Source organism: Canis aureus, chromosome 27, assembly GCF_053574225.1.
Source record: "Canis aureus isolate CA01 chromosome 27, VMU_Caureus_v.1.0, whole genome shotgun sequence".
Classification (NCBI taxonomy): Eukaryota; Metazoa; Chordata; class Mammalia; order Carnivora; family Canidae; genus Canis; species Canis aureus.
Window position 1 is genome coordinate 9,586,411 of NC_135637.1, and position 19,360 is coordinate 9,605,770.

General features: G+C 45.2%; 2 protein-coding genes and 1 long non-coding RNA gene across 9 annotated transcripts in view; 1 reads left to right on the top strand and 2 right to left on the bottom strand.

Moving 5' to 3' along the window:
* Positions 1 to 14,229, bottom strand: DDX55 (DEAD-box helicase 55). Of its 6 annotated transcripts, none has more exons than XM_077875320.1 (16): positions 14,036 to 14,224; positions 11,999 to 12,049; positions 11,819 to 11,905; positions 10,817 to 10,908; positions 10,670 to 10,732; positions 8,013 to 8,162; positions 6,400 to 6,589; positions 5,042 to 5,124; positions 4,790 to 4,822; positions 4,387 to 4,580; positions 3,916 to 4,102; positions 3,068 to 3,160; positions 2,102 to 2,216; positions 1,518 to 1,686; positions 955 to 1,244; positions 1 to 746 (listed from the first exon to the last, which is right to left on the bottom strand). In XM_077875320.1, exons 1-16 carry the CDS (start codon positions 14,141 to 14,143, stop codon positions 570 to 572), a joined length of 2,082 nt encoding a protein of 693 aa, XP_077731446.1. In that variant the 5' UTR covers positions 14,144 to 14,224; the 3' UTR covers positions 1 to 569. The 6 variants fall into 6 exon arrangements, with proteins under 6 accessions (XP_077731446.1, XP_077731450.1, XP_077731447.1 ...); XM_077875324.1 differs by lacking the exon at positions 14,036 to 14,224 and adding an exon at positions 13,586 to 13,884; XM_077875321.1 differs by lacking the exon at positions 3,068 to 3,160.
* Positions 14,157 to 19,360, top strand: part of LOC144299755 (uncharacterized) — a 26,298-nt gene continuing 21,094 nt past the window's right edge. Inside the window, exon 1 of the long non-coding RNA XR_013366439.1 lies at positions 14,157 to 14,569. This is a non-coding gene — a long non-coding RNA (uncharacterized LOC144299755). The remainder of the gene's footprint in view (positions 14,570 to 19,360) is intronic.
* The window catches only part of TMED2 (transmembrane p24 trafficking protein 2), a 9,445-nt gene continuing 5,831 nt past the window's right edge, over positions 15,747 to 19,360 (bottom strand). For both annotated transcript variants that reach the window (XM_077875331.1, XM_077875332.1), the window contains one exon: positions 15,747 to 17,257. In XM_077875331.1, coding sequence (XP_077731457.1) covers positions 17,133 to 17,257 — 125 coding nt within the window. In that variant the 3' untranslated portion in view covers positions 15,747 to 17,132. The remainder of the gene's footprint in view (positions 17,258 to 19,360) is intronic.

Consider the following 19,360-nt stretch of genomic DNA (forward strand, 5'->3'; position numbering starts at 1 on the left):
TTGGAAGGAAACTGTTTATTCGACACAAAGCATAATTTTTTTCCCAGAATATGACTTGCTTCCTTGGTTTTTCAGATAACCCCCCCATAAAATGGTGGTGGGGACTATTCTTCAAAAAGAAGAAACACCCAGGCAGCATCAGCCACCCCATGCAAGTGTTTTGTGCAGTTCCTCAGAAATAACAAGTCCAGGGATGAGGACACTCAGGAAGATCAGGTGCCTGAAAACACTAAAGAAACTTAGAAAGCCAAAAATCAAGTATACCTCAGTATGTTTAGGTTAAAAAGTAAGTATAAAATAGCCACAGAAAAAGCTTGAAGTTATAGGTAACCCATCAAAATAAATATTCAACATCTATTTATTTACACTTAGTCTTATACACTCCTGTTGGACCTAAGGGCCAATGAGGTCCGAATAAAATATTCATGAGCATGAAGCCTCCCCTCTGTCCCAGTCCCAGAACTGTCGGCTGCAGTTCTGGCACACAACAAAAGCACGTGTGAGCCATGCCGGGTATGGGGCCTCTTCACTGTATTCCCTGCACTCTCCTACACGCCCCAGAGCCAGCATCAGCAGTCCTCCTCCAAATCAGGGATCCCCAAATCTGCTGTCGTGACTGTTCCCTTGCCACTTGAAAACAACCCCTTCTCAAATTCTTCCTCAGTAATTTTGCCTTTCTTAAACTTTTTCAAGAGCCTCGTGTCGTTAAGAAGTTCTTCCATGTCCTCATCTTCGATATCAGAACCCTGAGTGCAGAGCAAGAAAGCACATTTCTTAGCAATGTGTTCCCATAGCAACAACACACTCTCACATCAGCTTCCACAAACACACCATGTTCCCTCCTGAGTCACAAAGGAATACAGCAATAGAGAGCCCCATGCAGCTACTACAAGACTATCTTGATAAAATTCACTCAGATTTCTCAGCTGAGTATTCAAGTAATAAAAAGTGTACCTCTTCCCTCTTCCTTTTTTCATTCATTCTTTTCTTCTTCTCCTTTTTGGCCTTCTGCTTTGACCAAGCTTTATTTTTTATATTTTTCCTCCCTTCATTTTCTCTTTTCTCTTTTCTTTGTCGCTCCAGTAGTTTCTGCCTTTGTTTCTCTCTAATTTTATCTTTAAATGGAATGATGTCTGTGTTAACATCTGCAGGCACAAAATCTGGGAACTGCCGTCCCCTCAGTTCTGGCATCTTGGGCATCCGCAGCAGGGCAAACCCTCGAGCAAGACTAGCAAAATCAAGATCTAATTAAACCAAAATGGCAGAGTTAGCACACCCAAAATAGGGTCAGAAGCTCCAACCCCAGGAAGACGCCGGTTCTGACCAAATGAGCTAATCGGGTTCATTTTAATTAGATTTAAAATAATTACATTTTTGCTGAAAAAGAGTACTTGGCAGCCACTTTGTTCTGTCTACACACAAACCCTAGCAAGACTTCTTTTAAATTCTAGAAAATAACCCTGATACGTGCCTAACATTTTTTAAGGCCTGCAGGTATTACATGAAGTCCACCTTACCCTTTAATCTGAAGATGAGGTTGCATTCGTGCTTTGCATAAGCCTGGACATATGACACAAAGGCCTTCATGCCCTTTTCAAACACAGCTCTGTCGGCCAGGGCCATGGACTTGAGCTTTGGAAGGAGATCTCCTGTGTTTTTCTGGAGCTTCATCTCCTGCAGGGGACACTGCACACAGACCACATGCTCACCCCCAAAACCCCATCAGAACCAGTGCCAATAAAACCAAAGGCAAAACAATTCACTGTAATCTTTAATCAGAGGCACTGAAGCCCAAATTCCCAAGTATTTTGTTTGGTCTGATATTTTTTTAAAGAAAATTTTAAATAAGTTTTACATAACAATCCTGATTTCTAGTCGGAAAATACCCAACCCAAGTACTAACAGCTGAAGCTGAGCCACCTTAAATGGAGCATGCCTCCCCATGGCCTTTAGGCCAGCGTGGTCCCTGTCCTTCCATCACCACCTGGCCCCTGAGAGTCTGCAAACCACCCCCCTAACTTCCGGACCACTTGCTAGAAAGGAACTCTACACCAAGTCTCCTGTCACTGGGCATTCTATATGAAAAAAAGAGACCACTTACTTTTTGGTTAATTTCAAGGAAAGTGACATAGGACTCTTCCATGGGAAGGAGGAATACGAGCGCGCTGCCACCGTGGCCAATGCGGGCTGTGCGGCCACAGCGATGCACAAAGGCACTGTGAATGCAGGATGGGAACATGTTCACCATGTGAACGGTGGGGTGGAGCACGGGCCCAGGGCCACCAGACTCCATGGCTCAGCCCTATCCCTGCCCCTTACTAGGGTCACAAACACAAGAGCTGGCAGGTAAACATAGATGCAAACCAGTAGGACTCTGCAAGACATTTAATGTGAAATACAAAACTTTCAAATATATGCCTATCTGATGACAAAAGTAAAACACAGTCCTAGTAGAAACCTAGCAGACAAAAGTAAAGGAAAGTGGCCTGTAAGCCCTCCAAGAAGTAACAATTACCACCACTCAGGAGGCCTATTCCCCTGGATTTTCCTATGTTTGGAAGCATTTATGAGAAATACATGTTTGCTTTGGGAGAATAAAGGAGACTTTCATACATGGTGTTGTGTGTCGCTTTCCTTTAAGCATCTGTAAGATACATTTATGCGAAACCTCTAAAAAGCAGGTGAAAATAATGAATTGCTGCATACTATGGAATTACTAATTTGACACACCAATGACAGTTCACCTGTTCACCCATTTTTGCTATTTAGAGTAACATTTTGGGTACCTCAGTGGCTCAGTCAGTTAAGCATCTGCCTTTGGCTCTGGTCATGATCCTGGGGTCCTGGGATGGAGCCTTGTGTTGGGCTCCCTGCTCAGCGCGGAGCCTGCTTCTCCCTCTCCCTCCCCCTGCTGTGCACTCACATGGGCACTCTATCTTAAATAAATAATAAATAAAATCTTTTTTAAAAATAAATAACATATTGATGAACATCATTATGCAGATCTTCCTCAGAATTTGTGGGGCCACATTCCTGACAGAGAGGGTCACATTCTGTCACACTGTACCTTGCGCTGCTGGGAGGGTCATATTGCAAAACCCAGTTTACTTCAGGAATGTCTATTCCTCGAGCCATGACATCCGTGCACACTAAAATCCCACTAGAAATTGAGAAAACATCGTTCTGAGCAAGGGGGCCACCAATGTTATCACCATCAATTCTTACTGGCCTCTGTGTACAATAACAATAACACACAGTTTCAGAAACTCTCGCAGAAGCCAGCATTCAGTAATAACATTTTGACCTCCTAAGGATCTTTAGGACTCTCCCAATTTCCAATGAAAATGGGAAGTAGGGAAAAGACCAGGAAAGGATTTTTTAAATATTTTCATATTTAAAGCAAAAAACTGCAGTGAAATCTAATCCTGAGGTATAACAGTCCATTCTACACAATGTCTAGAAGAGTGCATTTAACAATACAGCCAGGATGCTCAGTGGAAAAGCAGGGAAGTGTGACTTCTACACACAGAATCAATTACGGTCTTTGTGCAGTGACCTGACGACGACCCACAAGACCTCAATGAGCTGCTCCTCTCCACGCTCTCCACCCATTCAACAAACAGGTATCAAAACCCCCTAGCCAGGCAGCGGGCCAGTTACTGGGAACAAAACACACAGGTCCGTATTCTTAGAGCTTACGATCTCACAGCAAAGCTGGCAATAACTAAAGACATCAGTGCAGCACAGCATGATGGGGTCAGGCCAGGGACATGGGCTCCCCCGCAGGCCACACAGAGCAGATGTGATAACTGGTCAGAGGAAAAGAGGGCTGCAAGCAGAGAACACAGCCCACATGAGGGCTGAGACGCAAGGTCCTGCCAAAGCATACAGTGAGCTCCAAGGCAGCAAACCCACCTTTGCAATTTGCGGAACTCCATGAAGATCTTATTGCGCTTGTGTTTCATCTTCCCGTGAATGCACATAATCTTCACACTCTTCACCAGGGCCTCCAGGGCCTTTCCGTAGTATTCCACACAGGCACAGGTGCTGCCGAGAGGGGACAGCAGGCTCAGAGTCACTGGCCACTTAGGGTCACCTAGTGCTAGGGGAGGGAGGTGGCAAGCACCAGACGTAGCGAGATGAGTGGATCCCCTCTGGGAGAATGGCTACCAACAGCATCCACACTAAACTCCAAATCTGAAACTTTATGGAGTTCTGACCCCAGGACAAAACCCCACCATGTCAGATGCTGGGCTGGCTGCCTTTAAAAGCAATTCCCAGCCACCTCCTCCCTCACCTCCCTGTACAAACAACAGAGGCTGGGCCAGCTAGCTGCACACTCATTTCCCTTGCCTCTCCGGAGGTGAGTGGCTCCAAGTGACTCACCTTTGGCCCCTAAAGATAAAGCTTGAGTCAGCTGGGGAGGAGGGGTTTCTGAGAAAGCTTTCTGCTCTTCTGATGTGAAGAATGCCCTTCCCACTCCCTCTGCCTTTTCTCTTTTCTCTGTTTTCAGTGCAGATGGGAAAGCAGGCATGACACTGGCCATCTTCAGACCATGAGGGGACAAACAGCAATAAAAGGCCAAGACAGGGATCCCTGGGTGGCGCAGTGGTTTAGCACCTGCCTTTGGCCCAGGGCGCGATCCTGGAGACCTGGGATCGAATCCCACGTCGGGCTCCCAGTGCATGGAGCCTGCTTCTCCCTCTGCCTGTGTCTCTGCCTCTCTCTCTCTCTCTCTCTGTGTGACTATCATAAATAAATAAAAAAAAAAAAAAAAAAAAAAAAAAAGGCCAAGACAGTCACAGCAACACAGACCTGGACACTGGGGAGACATAACCCAATGTCAGGACCTGCCTAACCTCTGGCTTCCTTTCTACAGAAAGAAAATAACTCCTGCTTGAGCCACGGAAGTTCTGTTTTCAGTTATTTGCAGACAAAAAACATTCCTGAGAAAATCCCAAACCTTAGGGCTACATGTATCTGTGCACTCCAGATGTGGCTGAACCCCAGATTCTCCTACCACAGGACCCAGAAGGATTACCTGAAGAAGATCAGGTGTTTTTCCTGCTTATGATTTCGAAGAAAATGTACCAGCTGGTTAAATTTCTCATCTGCCTTACATACCTACAAAGTTAAAAGGAAAACCAGTAAGATTTTTAAAATTTATAGATGATAATAATCTCTTTAGCTACTTTCACATTTAGCCTTAAATGTTAAGGAATCTGATTCTCTCCACTGATCGAATACACTTTCTTCAGTATGTTAATCACCCTGCCTAGATCAGAACAGGTGCTGCTGACAAAAGTAAGTCACAAAGTCATGGAACTAAAAAAGAACTAAATGAAAAACCAAAGTCATGGAACTGAGAGACACACAGTCATCTAATGCAATTGTCCCCAAATCCCAGTATACAGACAGGGACCAGACCAGCTATACCCAGCGTAGGTTTTTTTGTTCCGTTTTGTTTTTTACATAAGCTCTACACCCAACATGGGGCTTGAACTCATGACCCCAAGATCAAGAGTTGCAAACTCTCTGGACTGAGCCATCCAGATGCCCCTCCAGGGTAGATTTTTTTTTTTTTTAAATGCAGATTCTTGGGCACAGCATATAAATTCAGTAGGTCTAGGACTGGACCCAAGAATTCATATTATTTAAGAGCCCCCTGGAGATTCTGGTACAGCTCCACATTCAGAAATCACAAAGATGAACACAGGTTTCCAGAGAGGAATGTACAAAATTTGAAAGACCTTGGAGACAGACTCCAGTCCCAATATAATAAAGTACTCCATCCAGGCCCCTAAATTGGAGACATTTAAACCCATCTGCATGTATTCCTTCTATTTTTACCAAAACCAAATTCTCAGTCTGGAATTTCTTCCCACACACTCTTCCATCTCTCTAAATGCAATCACTGAAATGAATACAAAACAGCAGAAAGCAACAAGAGCCACAGTGGGTGTCCAAAGTTAACAATTATTTGTACTTAATATGTACTAAGCACTGGCCTAATGTGTATTAATCCTCATCACAATTATGAAGTGGGTAGTACTGGAGCACTCTTTTTACAGGTACATGCCTCTAGTTTAATTAGTAAGAGACAAAGCCAAGATGTGCACCCAGGCTTTGTCCTGGGCGGTCCTGCTCCGACACTCGCTCCTAGTGATGCACAACATTACCTACAGACCCCTCCCTCTGGCTGGGAAAGGCCAGGCTCCTGACTTTAGTAGCCTAGCCCAGAACTGTCAGCAATAAGGATGATGCCCCATGCAGGTGAGCCTGCTGGATTTCAACACCACCCTCGAGGCAGTTGCCCTAGAGGCAGTGCCACGTTGTATGTTAGACCCTAGTCAGCATTATCACTAAACGGCAGAATCAGTAAGGATATCCAGTGCGCACCATGTAGTAGTTCTCCAGGCGGGAAGGAGTTTTCTGGGTGCTGCTGGCAGCTACACCCTTCTCCTTCACCGAGATCCGGACAGGGTTCCGCAGGCCCGCTCTCACCAGGCTCTCCACTTCCTGTGTCTGAGTTGCTGAAAAGAGGCCTGTTCTCCTCTGCTTTGGCAAAAACTCCAGGATGGTGTTGATGCTAAAAAAAGAGGACTCCAACTTAACCCTTTGTTTATCAGCATCATCAACAAATACCACTTATGATACTAAACAGGTATTTTAAAAATTGGGGAAAAAAAGCCATCACAGTATTTACACTAGACATTAACCAGGAAAAAAATAGACATTAACCAGGGAATAAGATTATGAACAATTTTTATTTTTTTATACTCTCATTTTCTAAGTTTTCTCCAACTTTTTTTTTTTTTTTAGTTTTCTCCAATATTAACATATAATTATACTTTTATCATGTGGGGCAATTAAAAGGAGAGAATGAAGGTAAAACAAAAAACTTTTTGGTGGGGGAGTGGGGGGCTGGGAGGCTGTCAGTGAAGCATTTGCCTTTTGGCACAGGTCATGATCCTTAGGTCCTGGGATCAAGCCCTGAATCGCTTTTCCTTCTTCCTCTATTCCTCCCCCTGCTTGAGCACTCACACTCTCTCTCAAATAAATAAAATCTTAAAAAAATAATAACAAAAAAAGTTTTGAGACTAAAAACCATGGAACTATATATATTTTTTAAGATTTTATTTATTTATTTATTCATGAGAGACACAGAGAGAGAGAGGCAGAGACACAGGCAGAGGGAGAAGCAGGCTCCATGCAGGGAGCCTGATGCGGGACTTGATCCTGGGTCTCCAGGATCGCACTCTGGGCCAAAGGCGGCACTAAACTGCTAAGCCACCTGGGCTGCCCAGAACTATACATTTTAAGTAGGTGAACTGTATGATATAGGAATATATCCCAATAAAGCTATTCAAAATACCAACACACACACACACACACACACACACAAACTTCAGGGGATCCCTGGGTGGCACAGCGGTTTGGCGCCTGCCTTTGGCCCAGGGCGCGATCCTGGAGACCCGGGATCGAGTCCCACGTCGGGCTCCCAGTGCATGGAGCCTGCTTCTCCCTCTGCCTGTGTCTCTGCCCCTCTCTCTCTCTCTCTCTGTGTGACTATCATAAATAAATAAAAATTTAAAAAAAAATTTTTCAAAAAAAATCATGAAGGAAAATGCATCTTAAGAAGTAGAAATGGAATTAAAACTGTGTGGTAAGGGGATCCCTGGGTGGCGCAGCGGTTTGGCGCCTGCCTTTGGCCCAGGGCGCGATCCTGGAGATCCGGGATCGAATCCCACGTCGGGCTCCCGGTGCATGGAGCCTGCTTCTCCCTCTGCCTGTGTCTCTGCCTCTCTCTCTCTCACTGTGTGCCTATCATGAATAAATTAAAAAAAAAAAACAAAAAAAACTGTGTGGTAAAATTTGAAAGATCAAACACCTTAATGACTTGAAATTCAAATGAGGCCAATAAGGGCAGTCAGTAAGTGGTAAAGGAATTCCACTTTGCTCTCCTTTTTGCCCACCATAACCCAAAGCCAGCGAAGCCCATAGTCCAGTACCTTGCCTCAAACCCCATGTCCAGAAGTCTGTCTGCTTCATCCAACACCAGGACCTCCAGGGACTTCACACAGCTAGCCAGATCCAAGCCCTCCACCTTCCTCCGGAACATGTCCTCCAAGCGGCCTGGAGTAGCCACAATGATGTTCCCACTTTGAAAACACAGTAAACATTTGCCATACTCTCTGGATCTTGGGAATATCTGTGATTCCAAAAACCAAATTTTGTAACCTCCACCCCCAAAGTCATCTAAGTTCCAGGGAAGGGAAATACAGCCATGAGTGAGGATAGAGAGCTAAGGGCAAAAGCCAGGACCATGAAGGAGACTGATGGGTTCTGGGCCAAAAGCCAGGTCAGAGTCAGCACACGCTGGCCCATTGGCCACATCTGGCCTCCACCTGTTTTTGTGACATGTCATTGGCACACAACCACACCCATTCATTCATATATGGTCTTTGGTGGCTTTCACACTACCACAGTGGAGCTGAATACTTGTGACAAACCATATGGTCCACAAGCCTAAAATATTTACCATCTGTTCCTTTACAGAAAAGGTTTGCTGACCCCTGACCTAGAACAAGCTACTCAACCACTCTACACCCCTGGTAATTCATCTATAAAATGAGAATGTTAGGGATCACTGGGTGGCTCAGCGGTTTCACACCTGCCTTTGGCCCAGGGTGCGATCCTGGAGTCCAGGATCAAGTCCCACATTGGGCTCCTGGCATGGAGCCTGCTTCTCCCTCTGCCTATGTCTCTGCCTCTCTCTCTCTCTCTCTCTCTCTCTGTCTATCATAAATAAATAAATCTTTAAAAAATAATAAAAATAAAAAATAAAGATCACAACCGCAGGGATCCCTGGGTGGCGCAGCGGTTTGGCGCTTGCCTTTGGCCCAGGGCGCGATCCTGGAGACCCGGGATCGAATCCCGAGTCGGGCTCCCGGTGCATGGAGCCTGCTTCTCCCTCTGCCTGTGTCTCTGCCTCTCTCTCTCTCACTGCATGCTTATCATAAATAAATTTAAAAAATTAAAAAAAAAAAAAAGATCACAACCGCAGACAAAACACCAAATGTGGCCCCTACACACTGACTGACATGCAAGAAGTTGGTTTTGTTTTGTTTTGTTTTTAAATTTCAAGTATTCTCTATACTCAACTTGGGGTTTGAACCTACAACCCCAAGATCAAGAGTTGCATGCTCCACCACTGAGCCAGCCAGGTGCCCCAAGAAGTTTTTTTTCTCTCTTTTAATATGAATTACGTGCCAATGGTTAGAAGTCTGGAGCTAACACATAAAAATCTGGAATTCCATTTGCTTTTTAAAAATTCAAAATCTGACAATACTGAACCCAGAATCCTGCAAGGCTATCAGCTAGAGCTGAGTATTCGTCTAGGTACTGGGCAATTCCTACCCCATCCCTACCCCTTCTCACAGACTGGTGTTAGCCTCTGTCCCCTGCAGGAACGGACTTTTTTACCTCTGCTGAAACACATCTCATGGGACAGCCAAACATACCGAATGCTCAATAGAAGCAGTTCTATTAAGATTTTCTAACAAATTGGCCACAAAATCTATCACTGCCCATTATAAATCTTATTCATGGTAGGACTGAAAAAAATCCAAAGGGCTAACAGCCACCACGTTTGGCAACATCTACGTGTTAATTAAACACCTGTGTGTGCTCAGCACCAAGCAAGGCTCTGCAGATACAATGCTGTGGGACAGCACCCTGACCTACAAGCCTGCCTGAGGACACAGGGATGCTGGCCCACGCAGTGCTCTGGAAAGCCAGGTCTGTGCAGCAGCTAGCTCGTGGGGAGGCGGCAGCAGTGGAGAATGGTGGTCTCGCAAGCCCTGTACGGACATCAGTATCCTTCCTAAGGGCCAGCAGAAGCCACTAAAGGGTTTCTAATGAGTGACATGACCCAACTGACATTCTGAAAAGGCCACCTGGGTTGCTCTGTGGAAAGTGGGTTATAAGATGGCAAGAGGAGAAACACAGAGGACACAGAGTGATTTAGATCAGAGTGGAAGAGGTGGCGCGGGAAAGAAGCAAAGGGCTAGAGATGTGTGCTCTGGAGGGAGCATGTAAAGGATGTTGGTGATGGTTAATGGCATGCGGGGACAGAAGGGACAGTGAGGTATCAAGGCCAATTCCCAGACTTCAGGAGATGCACAAAGATGGACAACCAGGAAACTCCAGGTGACATGGAGATTTGGGGACAAAAATCAGCCATTCCAGACACACCTGCAACAGCAGGGAAATGCCTAGGAGATGCCAGGCAGACAAGCAGCTGCCTGCAGGTCTGGAGCTAAGGCTAAGGTCAGGGACCACCAGGAGCGAGATGAGACCACTTAAGAGAGCCCTGAGTGAGAAAAGCAAGGGCCCTGAGGCCTGCCTAGTCAGTCAGCCTGGTGGGGGGGGAGGGGGCAACACCCCAACTTCTTTCTCCTCTGCAGGGCAGGACTGAGCGGGAAATGCTCATCAGGGCCTTAGGGGAAGGGCCAGCAGGCAAAATTCAAAGTGGGCCTAGAGAATCAAACTTTTGGGAAGAGCAGGTTGCCGAAGGGAGTGCTCCCCATTAGGCCTATGCCATGTATCACCTCCTCTTGGGTTCAGGGCCAAAAACAAGCAAGGAAAGGAGTGGAAGCAAACTTACCCTTGTTCCTTAAACCTGGAAACATCGTCTGCAGGATTCCTGCCTCCGATCCAGAGAATCTGGCTAAAACAAGAAATGGGTCTTTGAGCAGGTCAGGCAAAGTGGTCAGAAAGCCCACAGCTAACAGGGACACTGCATCCAACTTACCTGAACTGTGGGAAGGACTTTGTGAAATGCGCCAGGACTTCATCTACCTGAATAGCCAGCTCCCGGGTGGGTGTGATGATGATCGCCCCGACCTAGCCATGTTGGGGGAAGGAAACAGCAGAGCACAGGATTTACAGAGCTGAACACACACACCAGGACCATCCCCCTCGCAGAGCCAAGTTTCCAGAGGAACAGCACTTCCTGGGCTTCTTCAGCGGCCAGTCACAGTGCTTATCAATGACTTTTCTGAATCACAATCAGTTCAAACACTGAAACACTGCTCCTGTGGGAAATGCAGGGTCAGGTTCCGAAGAGCCTCTGGTCATGTTTTGTCGATCATAAGCAGGCTGGCTTTACGTGTGCTTCTGTTTATTTATGATATACAAAGAGAGAGAGAGAGAGAGAGAGAGAGAGGCAGAGACACAGGAGGAGGGAGAAGCAGGCTCCATGCCAGGAGCCCGGCATGGGACTCCATCCCGGGACTCCAGGATTGAGCCCTGGGCCAAAGGCAGGCGCTAAACCACGGAGCCACCCAGGGATCCCCTGTGCTTCTGTTTAAAGACACCTTAATTAATATAGAGTTGAATTATCAACACTGAATTAGCTGCCAGTTGCCTTTACGCTTGAGGCCATTTTAAACATTGAAATCACTAGCAAAAAATGCAAATATCACAACAGTAAACAGTGAGGATGCCTGTTTACAATCTGGGAGCTCAAACAACTAGGCAGAGCATTGCCTTGTTCAGACTCAGCTGGGAATGTGCACAGAAGAATGACTCCACATTCTTCCTTTTTTGCTACTCTGCACAAATCCATGAATGAGGGAAAAAACACAGTATTGATCTGGGGAGCCACAAATAAATTTTTTAACAAGTAGGCAAATTCACAAATACGATATCTGCAAATAGGGAGGGTATTTTTTTCCCCAATCTTTTGACCCACTTCTTTCAACTGTGAACTCTATAAGGACTAAGTAAAAATAAGACACTGAGCTATCCTCACCTGATTCTTTTTTAACTTCTCTTCCCTTCTCAGAAGAATCTCCAGGATGGGGATGACAAAAGCGAGTGTTTTGCCACTACCTGTGACCTGCCAAGATGGAGAAAATTTGGTTTGCTTTTCCTCACAGTTCATTCTGCAGGGAAAACAGGAGGACAAGCTGCATTTCCAGGAGGTACTCACCGCCTCTGCAGCGACATCTTTGTTTTTCATGAAGAGAGGGATGGTTGCAGACTATAGAGAAAGAGATGCAAAGCACCAGTTAGAGAATCCCAGACTTCACAGAGGTGGCAGAAAGACCTAGGAACACAGTGGGTGGCCTGGTTCACCCTGGACCCCACCACAATGCGGACTCTTGGTAGAGTCACCACAAGGTATCCCAGGGGTACAGCCACAGTGTCTACAGACAGTGTGGAGGAGACAGCAAGCTGGGATGATTTCTATGCCCTTGGGAAACACACAGCAATCCCTGGAGACCCAGAGGAGAGGGCATGCTGCTGGAACGTAGCAGGTAGAGGCGAGGGATGCTGTTAAACAGCCGACAATGGCCAGGACAGTTCCCCAAAATAAACGATCAGCCAGCCCAAGATATCAAGAGTGCCAAGACCGAGAAACTCTGCTCTAGACCACTGTTGTCCAAAAGAAATATGATGGGACCCACATATATGGTTTTAAGTTTTCTGGTAACCACATTAAAGTAAAAAGAAACACATAAAATGAGCTTTACTAATATATATTATTTGACCTAAGAGATCCAAACTACTGTGACTTCAACATGTAATGAGTATTTAAAAGTTAACAAGCTACATTCCATTCTTTCTTCATACTGAGTCTTCAAAATCCATTGTACCTTTTACATCTGGAGCACATCTCAATTTAGACTCACCATATTTCAAGTGTTCAAGAGCCACCTGTATCTACAGACTCCCACAGTAGATGGCACAGACCCTGACTGCCAATACTGATGGCAGGGGCAGAGTCTTCTTGTCAGTACTACATCCCCAAGTTTCCTCTCCAGCCTTCTCCACATCTTTCCTGAGGATCTGATGGACATCTCAACTCAGCATTTCAAAACAGAACTCCTGAATTTCCCTTGGAAACGTGTTACCTCTTCCCACCTTCCTCATCTCAGGACAAGGTACTGCCATCCACGCAGCTGCTAGAGACAAAAACCTCTGATTCCCTCTAGATTCCTCTCTTTTCTAACTCCTCCATCTGGTCCCCCACAATCTGAAAGCTATCTCAGACTCCACTTCTCAGTAGCCACTGCTTCCTCTCCATTCCAAGCCCCCACCACCTCTCACTCAACACTAGCCCCCTGACCTCTTGCTTCTCAAAGCCCCTGGAGTCCATTCTCTACACCGCAGACACCTCCCTTCCCTTCCTACATAGCTCCCCTTTGCACTTAAATATAATTCAAACTCTTCCAAGACCCTGCTTCGCTCAACTCTTATGCTACTCCCATTGCTCCCGGCAAAGACCTTCGTTCTGTTCCTCCCAGGTCACCTCCAACCCCAGGACATTTACACGGACAGTGCTCTCTGCTGGGATATCCTACCCCAATCACCCCACAACCAGCTCCTCAGTTTCAGCTTAGTGACACCTTCAGAGGGGCCTTCCCTAACACACCATCTTAACCTCCAGTCCGGGGCCTTACTGTCACTGTCTCATCGGTGTGTTTTAGTTCCTCAGGGACACTTATCACCTACTGAAATTACCGTATTCTTCTACTCCTTCTCCCTCCCCTGCATTAGAGGATAAGGCCCATACCTGGAGACCAACACTGCAAAATTCCCAGAGCCTGGAAAACCGGATACACAGTATGTCCTCAAGATTTTTTGAGTAAATGAATAAATTGGGCCAGAACCTTCACTTAGCCCACGTAGTAACAACAGCAGGAAACATTACTGAGCTCCCGTAAGGTGCCCATAAGGTCCCACAGCATCCCGACGAGGCACCGCATCTGCCGTGGAAGGCAGCACAGAGGTTAAGTCACCGGCCCCAGTCACACAGCTAGAGCCAGAGGCAGCAGGCACTCAGGCCCCAGCGCTCCCGGGGGAGGGGTCGCGAAGTCAGGGCCCAGGCGCAGGTGCGCCGCCCCCGCCTACCGGGCTCAGGGACACGCGGCAGACACCTCGCGCCCACCCGCCGCGCGGGACCACCGGGGGCCTGGCCCGCCCCGAGCCTCCCCGAGCCCGAGGACCCTTCCCTGCCCGGTACCTGCACCGGCGTCATGTGCGGAAAGCCCAGCTGCCCAAGCGCACCCAGCACCTGCGGGTGCAGCTGCGTCGGCAGCGACTCCCAGGAACCCTCTGTCACGTGCTCCATGGCGCGCCCCTCCGCCTGGGCCCCAGCCGCCTGGACGCCACTCGGGCGCCGCCGCCGAGCACTTCCGCTTCCGGCCGCCCTCGGGACCGCCGGCAACCGCGCTCTCGCAGCAAGGTTCCGGAGGGCGGGGAAAACGCCGGGGCGGCGGGAGCCGGAAGAGCTGATCCGCCGACAGTGACCGCGGGCGGCGGGGACCAGGCCCGAGTAGTACCGCCCGTCCCGCGCGGCCACCTGGGCTCCGGCGCCCGTCCCTCGAGAGCGGGCATTTGGGCGGGAGGACTGTGCTCCGGCTCGTTCGCTGTCTGCGCCCATCGGAGGCAGGTGGCCGCACAAGACCTGGCCAAGGGACAAGCGGATCTGGAGGGAGTGGACAGAAACGTACCCCAGCCCCGGAGCTCCAGGTCAACAGACACACTAAGGTTGACGGTGGGTACCCCTAGGTTTACCTCCGAGAAAGTTAGAGCCCCCAGCGAGTACCTGACCTTCCCGCCCTAGTGTTCCCCATTGGCTTGGGCCACTCTGTCCAGGTACGCATTCGTAGGGCAAGCTTTCACTGACCACTTGTTACACGAGCTTCTGCTGCTGCGCCCACGACTTGTTCCCGTCCTTCCAGCAGGTCTTTACAAATATCATCTCAGGAAGGCCTTCCTTTCCAAATCTAGAACCGCGTATTTTTCCTCCACAGCACTTACCATTAGTATGCCGATCAATTTACAAATTAGGTTCGTCTTCCCCACTAAAAGTAAACCCTACCACAATGGGGATTTTTCTTTAATTTCTTTACCTAGTGGCTACAACTGGCAGCACACAGCAGTCACTCAAATATCTTTGAGATGCATAAATGGGAATAGTACTCATACAGATTCCAGTCATCTCAAACTAAATGAAGCGAAACGTAAAAGCCTGAGACAACGTTTCCACTGAAATGAGATCACGTCTCAAAATCCCTTTGACATTTTTATAAAATGGGACTTCCACAGTTCTGAAAACAAACGTGGAAGGAAAGGGCCACACCTGCGTTTGCATTTGAGAACCTACTTAGTAGTTTTCAGACCCTTGGATGCTTTCCATACTTCTTTAACCTATTTCCAAAATGAAGATTATAATAGCACCCAAGATAAGGGCTGTTTTGAGGAATAAATGAGACAGACTGCATACAGTGCTTAGCATAGTGCCAGGACATTCCACTATATTCAACAAACGGTAGTTTATTACTAGCAGACCCTTCATGTTAACAGTTTCTAAAAGCAGAGATCTAGTTTCTGATTCCACCAATCTTCATGTGAAGGCCTTGAACAAATCATTTAATCCCTACTAAACTTATTTCCACATCCATACACCACCAGCAGAGTTAAAATAACTTTTTTCCAAATGAAAAAAAAAAATACTTCAGATGTTAACATTGAATCATCAAAAGAAACCACACAAGGAAAACTTAATATGGGGTTCCTACTCACTGTCCTCAAGTTTACAAAGTGACAGACATCTATATCTATAAGGTATGTAACTCAGAAAACACAGAGGACAGATCTCATTTCATACAGGATTAGGAAGTTGGCATTTAACAAATGTGAATTAATCATTGATATGAAACACAGAATACTGTTTTTAAAAAGAATTGTTTATTTACTGAACCTGGGGCAGATTAGATACACAACCAATTTTAAATGTACATCTTTTAATTTTGAAGTGTTTTCACACACACCAAAAAAAAAAAAAAAAAAAAAATTGGCATTGCAACAGTTGTCTTAAGGTAAAATACAGTCACCTTAAACTGTTGCAAGTATTTTCACCCAAGGCTGAAAAACTGTTTATCCTGAACATGAAAACCTGTAACAAATTTAAATTAATTATATAAAACTCGTTACTTGTAGTTTTCCCCTTGCAAAGATCCAAAAAAAAGTACAAGTAACTAATATACATCAGTCACGACATAATGCTGGCTCACCCCCACACCACGACCAGATGTTCCTTTAATTTTAAACCCATCATCAGAGAGCAAGAAAAAGTCATTTCATTTTATACAAAACAAAATCCACATGTGCCAAAAAAGACCCAAGAAAAACAAAAACAAAACCCTAGTACTGACAGTGACGTTCAGTACCCTAATTAAACAGCGGCTAAAATGCCACTGATCAAAAATAAAATAGTGGCTGTATATCATTGCAATGAAATCCAAGAGGCTTTATTTAACCCTTTGGCATCAGAAATCCAGATTTTTCCAATTATGTGAATGCATACTTCCTACATGCCAAGAGCAGAGAAAGTGGATGTGCCAGCGTAGAAAGAAAAGAGCTACCATTGGCTGCAACACCCAGAGAACTGGCTTTAGTAGAGACTTCTTAGGTTAGGCAGAAACCAAAAAATGGTTATTAGCTGCTTGTGTCATCAATTTAATTGGGGGTGATTGAGTCCTAAGGTTCAAAACACAAATTTAGGGGGGAAATGTGGTTGGGTTAAGTCTTATCTTTAAAGCCAAAACTAGACAAGTATATAAAAGTACCAACCTCGTAACACTCCAGTCAGAGCTCTGCCAGTAGGCTGGGAAGTAAATGCCAAGTAAATGCCATAAGGACTCAACAAAAAGAATCTTTAATGACTTGAACTGCAGGATAAGAGATCCAAAGAATGCAGTCATTTTAGTGCACAAAGTACTATCCATGAAGTACTTTTCTGAACCGTACTTTATCATAAAAACAAAAAGAAGATATATTCGGGACTATATGCTTGTATCTCATTTACAGTGTTGGAGTTCTGACAGACCTGTATAGTGGGGCAGAATTCAAATAAGAAATTATGCCAATCAAGTGTCAAATTTTCATTCTAACTTTCCTAAAAAGGTGCTTTCCCCCAGTATCTATTAATCACAAAGAAACATAAGCTGTGAATGTACAGTTCCAAAAATAAAAATGTAGAAACTAATGACATTATTATCACCAAGATGTTTGGTAAACAGTGAATTATGATTTTGAGATCAGGAAAAGGCTTTTTAAACAACCCTCCGGACTTCAAAAAACCTCTTCAGGTAGTAGATCTGTCCCAATGTCATGGCAACTAGAACAAGAGCTTCAAAGAAGGACCAAAGGACCACTCTGCTGTTTGTGTTGTCGTTGACTGTGAGGACAAACAAACAAACAAAATTTAACCAAAAAAAAAAAAAAAGCATAGGCATCATAAATCATCCTAATCTTTAGGAAAGTAATATTTTGCACACCATTCATAGTACTCAATACTTTTGTCTTTTGTCCCCAAGCAACTCAACAAACTTAGAAACAGAAAATTTTAGACTTAAATGAGACGTTAAAGACTCATGGGGTATGGTCAAGCCTGCTCTGCTTATATATGAGGAGCAGAGAGGAAAAGTGACTTGCCCAGCTGCCCAAGTGACTTTAACCTCTAGGGTTAAAACCCATTACAACCTTCTTTCTCCCTCACATCATAATATTCCTACACTATAATCTTTTTTTGCTAAATCAGAAAATTGGCTTTTAAAAAATGGAGATTATTTCAAAATCATACAGCTACCTAAAAAGCACTACCTACCTGGTCAAAATGTGTCAATCTAAGTGCCTTTTACCTTAAACATTTATTCAACAAATATTGAGCACCTACTAGGTGTCTGGCAGCTGTTCTAGATGGAGGAGGTTCCTCAGTCTCAGGGACCAATCAATACTGGCAATCACTACCAAACTGGAACTAGTCTCATGATCTATCCCACTCTTAAGCTAACGATGTGATCCTTAAAGCAACAGCCATGACCACCCCTGTAATTTATTCTGCTCAATCTATGCCACATTCTTTCAACTTCTGATCAAATTCTACAGCCTTAACTTTTTAAAATTACTAGGTAGTTTATGATTTTTCTACATATGGCCAATATTAAAAACAGTTATACTTAGCAATATAGTAATGATATTAATCAGCAAAATAAATAAATAAGTCCCATATTTTAATTATATCTATAGCATTTGTAGAACATTAACGAGGTTATAATATCTACTGGATTAATAAGCACTCAGAAAGAAGTAAAAAGCAATTAACATGTTCCCAAAAAGATAACTTAGTTACTAGAAGGTGTGGCTTTTTTCCCCCAGAGTAAGAAGAAATGCACACCTGGGGGAGTGGTGCCGCCGCCTCCTCCTCACCCCCGTAAGAGACATACACCCAAGAATATTATTAATTAGAGCCCTAAAAATCACCAAAGCTGAAATTTTTAATACTAATTCCAAAGCATCAAGGTTGCTTCTCCTGAAAACTTAGTAATCAATATCCAGCAAAACTGTGAAGAACTAGCATTTTAAGATTTGTGTCTGAAAGGGGAATGGCTGAGTAAACGCTTCAAAATATTTAAAAAATCATGTAAAAAGTATTTCTTTTTCCCTTCACTTTACCTAGAAAATGCGTATATAAGACCCTGTCCTCACACTATTCACACATTAGCCAGATCAAAAGTAACACAATATTATCACAACACTGTAGTAAAGGGGAAAAAATGTCTTATTATGTTCATCTCTAAGGAATAAGTGCTGTAGGAAGATGTACAAAAAAAACATTTTGGGAACTATTTGATTTGCAAAAATAAACGGAATGCCTAAAATTCTATTTGTGAAAGAAATACAGGAGTATCCTTGTTCAAATTAAGTGTGAGAAAGAGTAAGGCTGGATGGATGCCCCAAAGACGGGCAGACAGATCTTCCTCTGCTGTGGTCCCAAAAACCTCCTATAAATGTAAAGCCATCTGGTCTGAACCGGTTAAAATGTAAAACAATGAAAGCTCCTGGCTCTCAGACTCTGCTCAGTGCCCTTCTCATCTCCCTGGATGGCCCCCTTTGGAGAGCCCGGTAATCAACAAATGGGTCTCCACCCTGAGGAAGAGAAAGTGGTGATCCCAGAGGGTAAACAGATTACCAGTGGAGGTAAAGAGAAGGAATCATGGTAGAAGAGGCGGAGCACATATATACAAGCCGTGGTCCACCTCACTCCACCCCAAAAAGTGAGAACAGGGGCTCCCACTTCTCAATTCTGTTGTGTTTACTCATTACTCTCCCAAAGAAAGGCAAAGTGTGTGCTCTAGGTCCTGAAGGCTCATTCCATCCATGGCAAGAGATGTAAGAGGGTAGGGAGAACAGGAAGCACATCTGGAAGAGGTTCAGCCTGTGCCTATCTCTCTGGAGTCACTCTTCTACTCCCTACCCCAAACTCAGAACAGAGACTCCT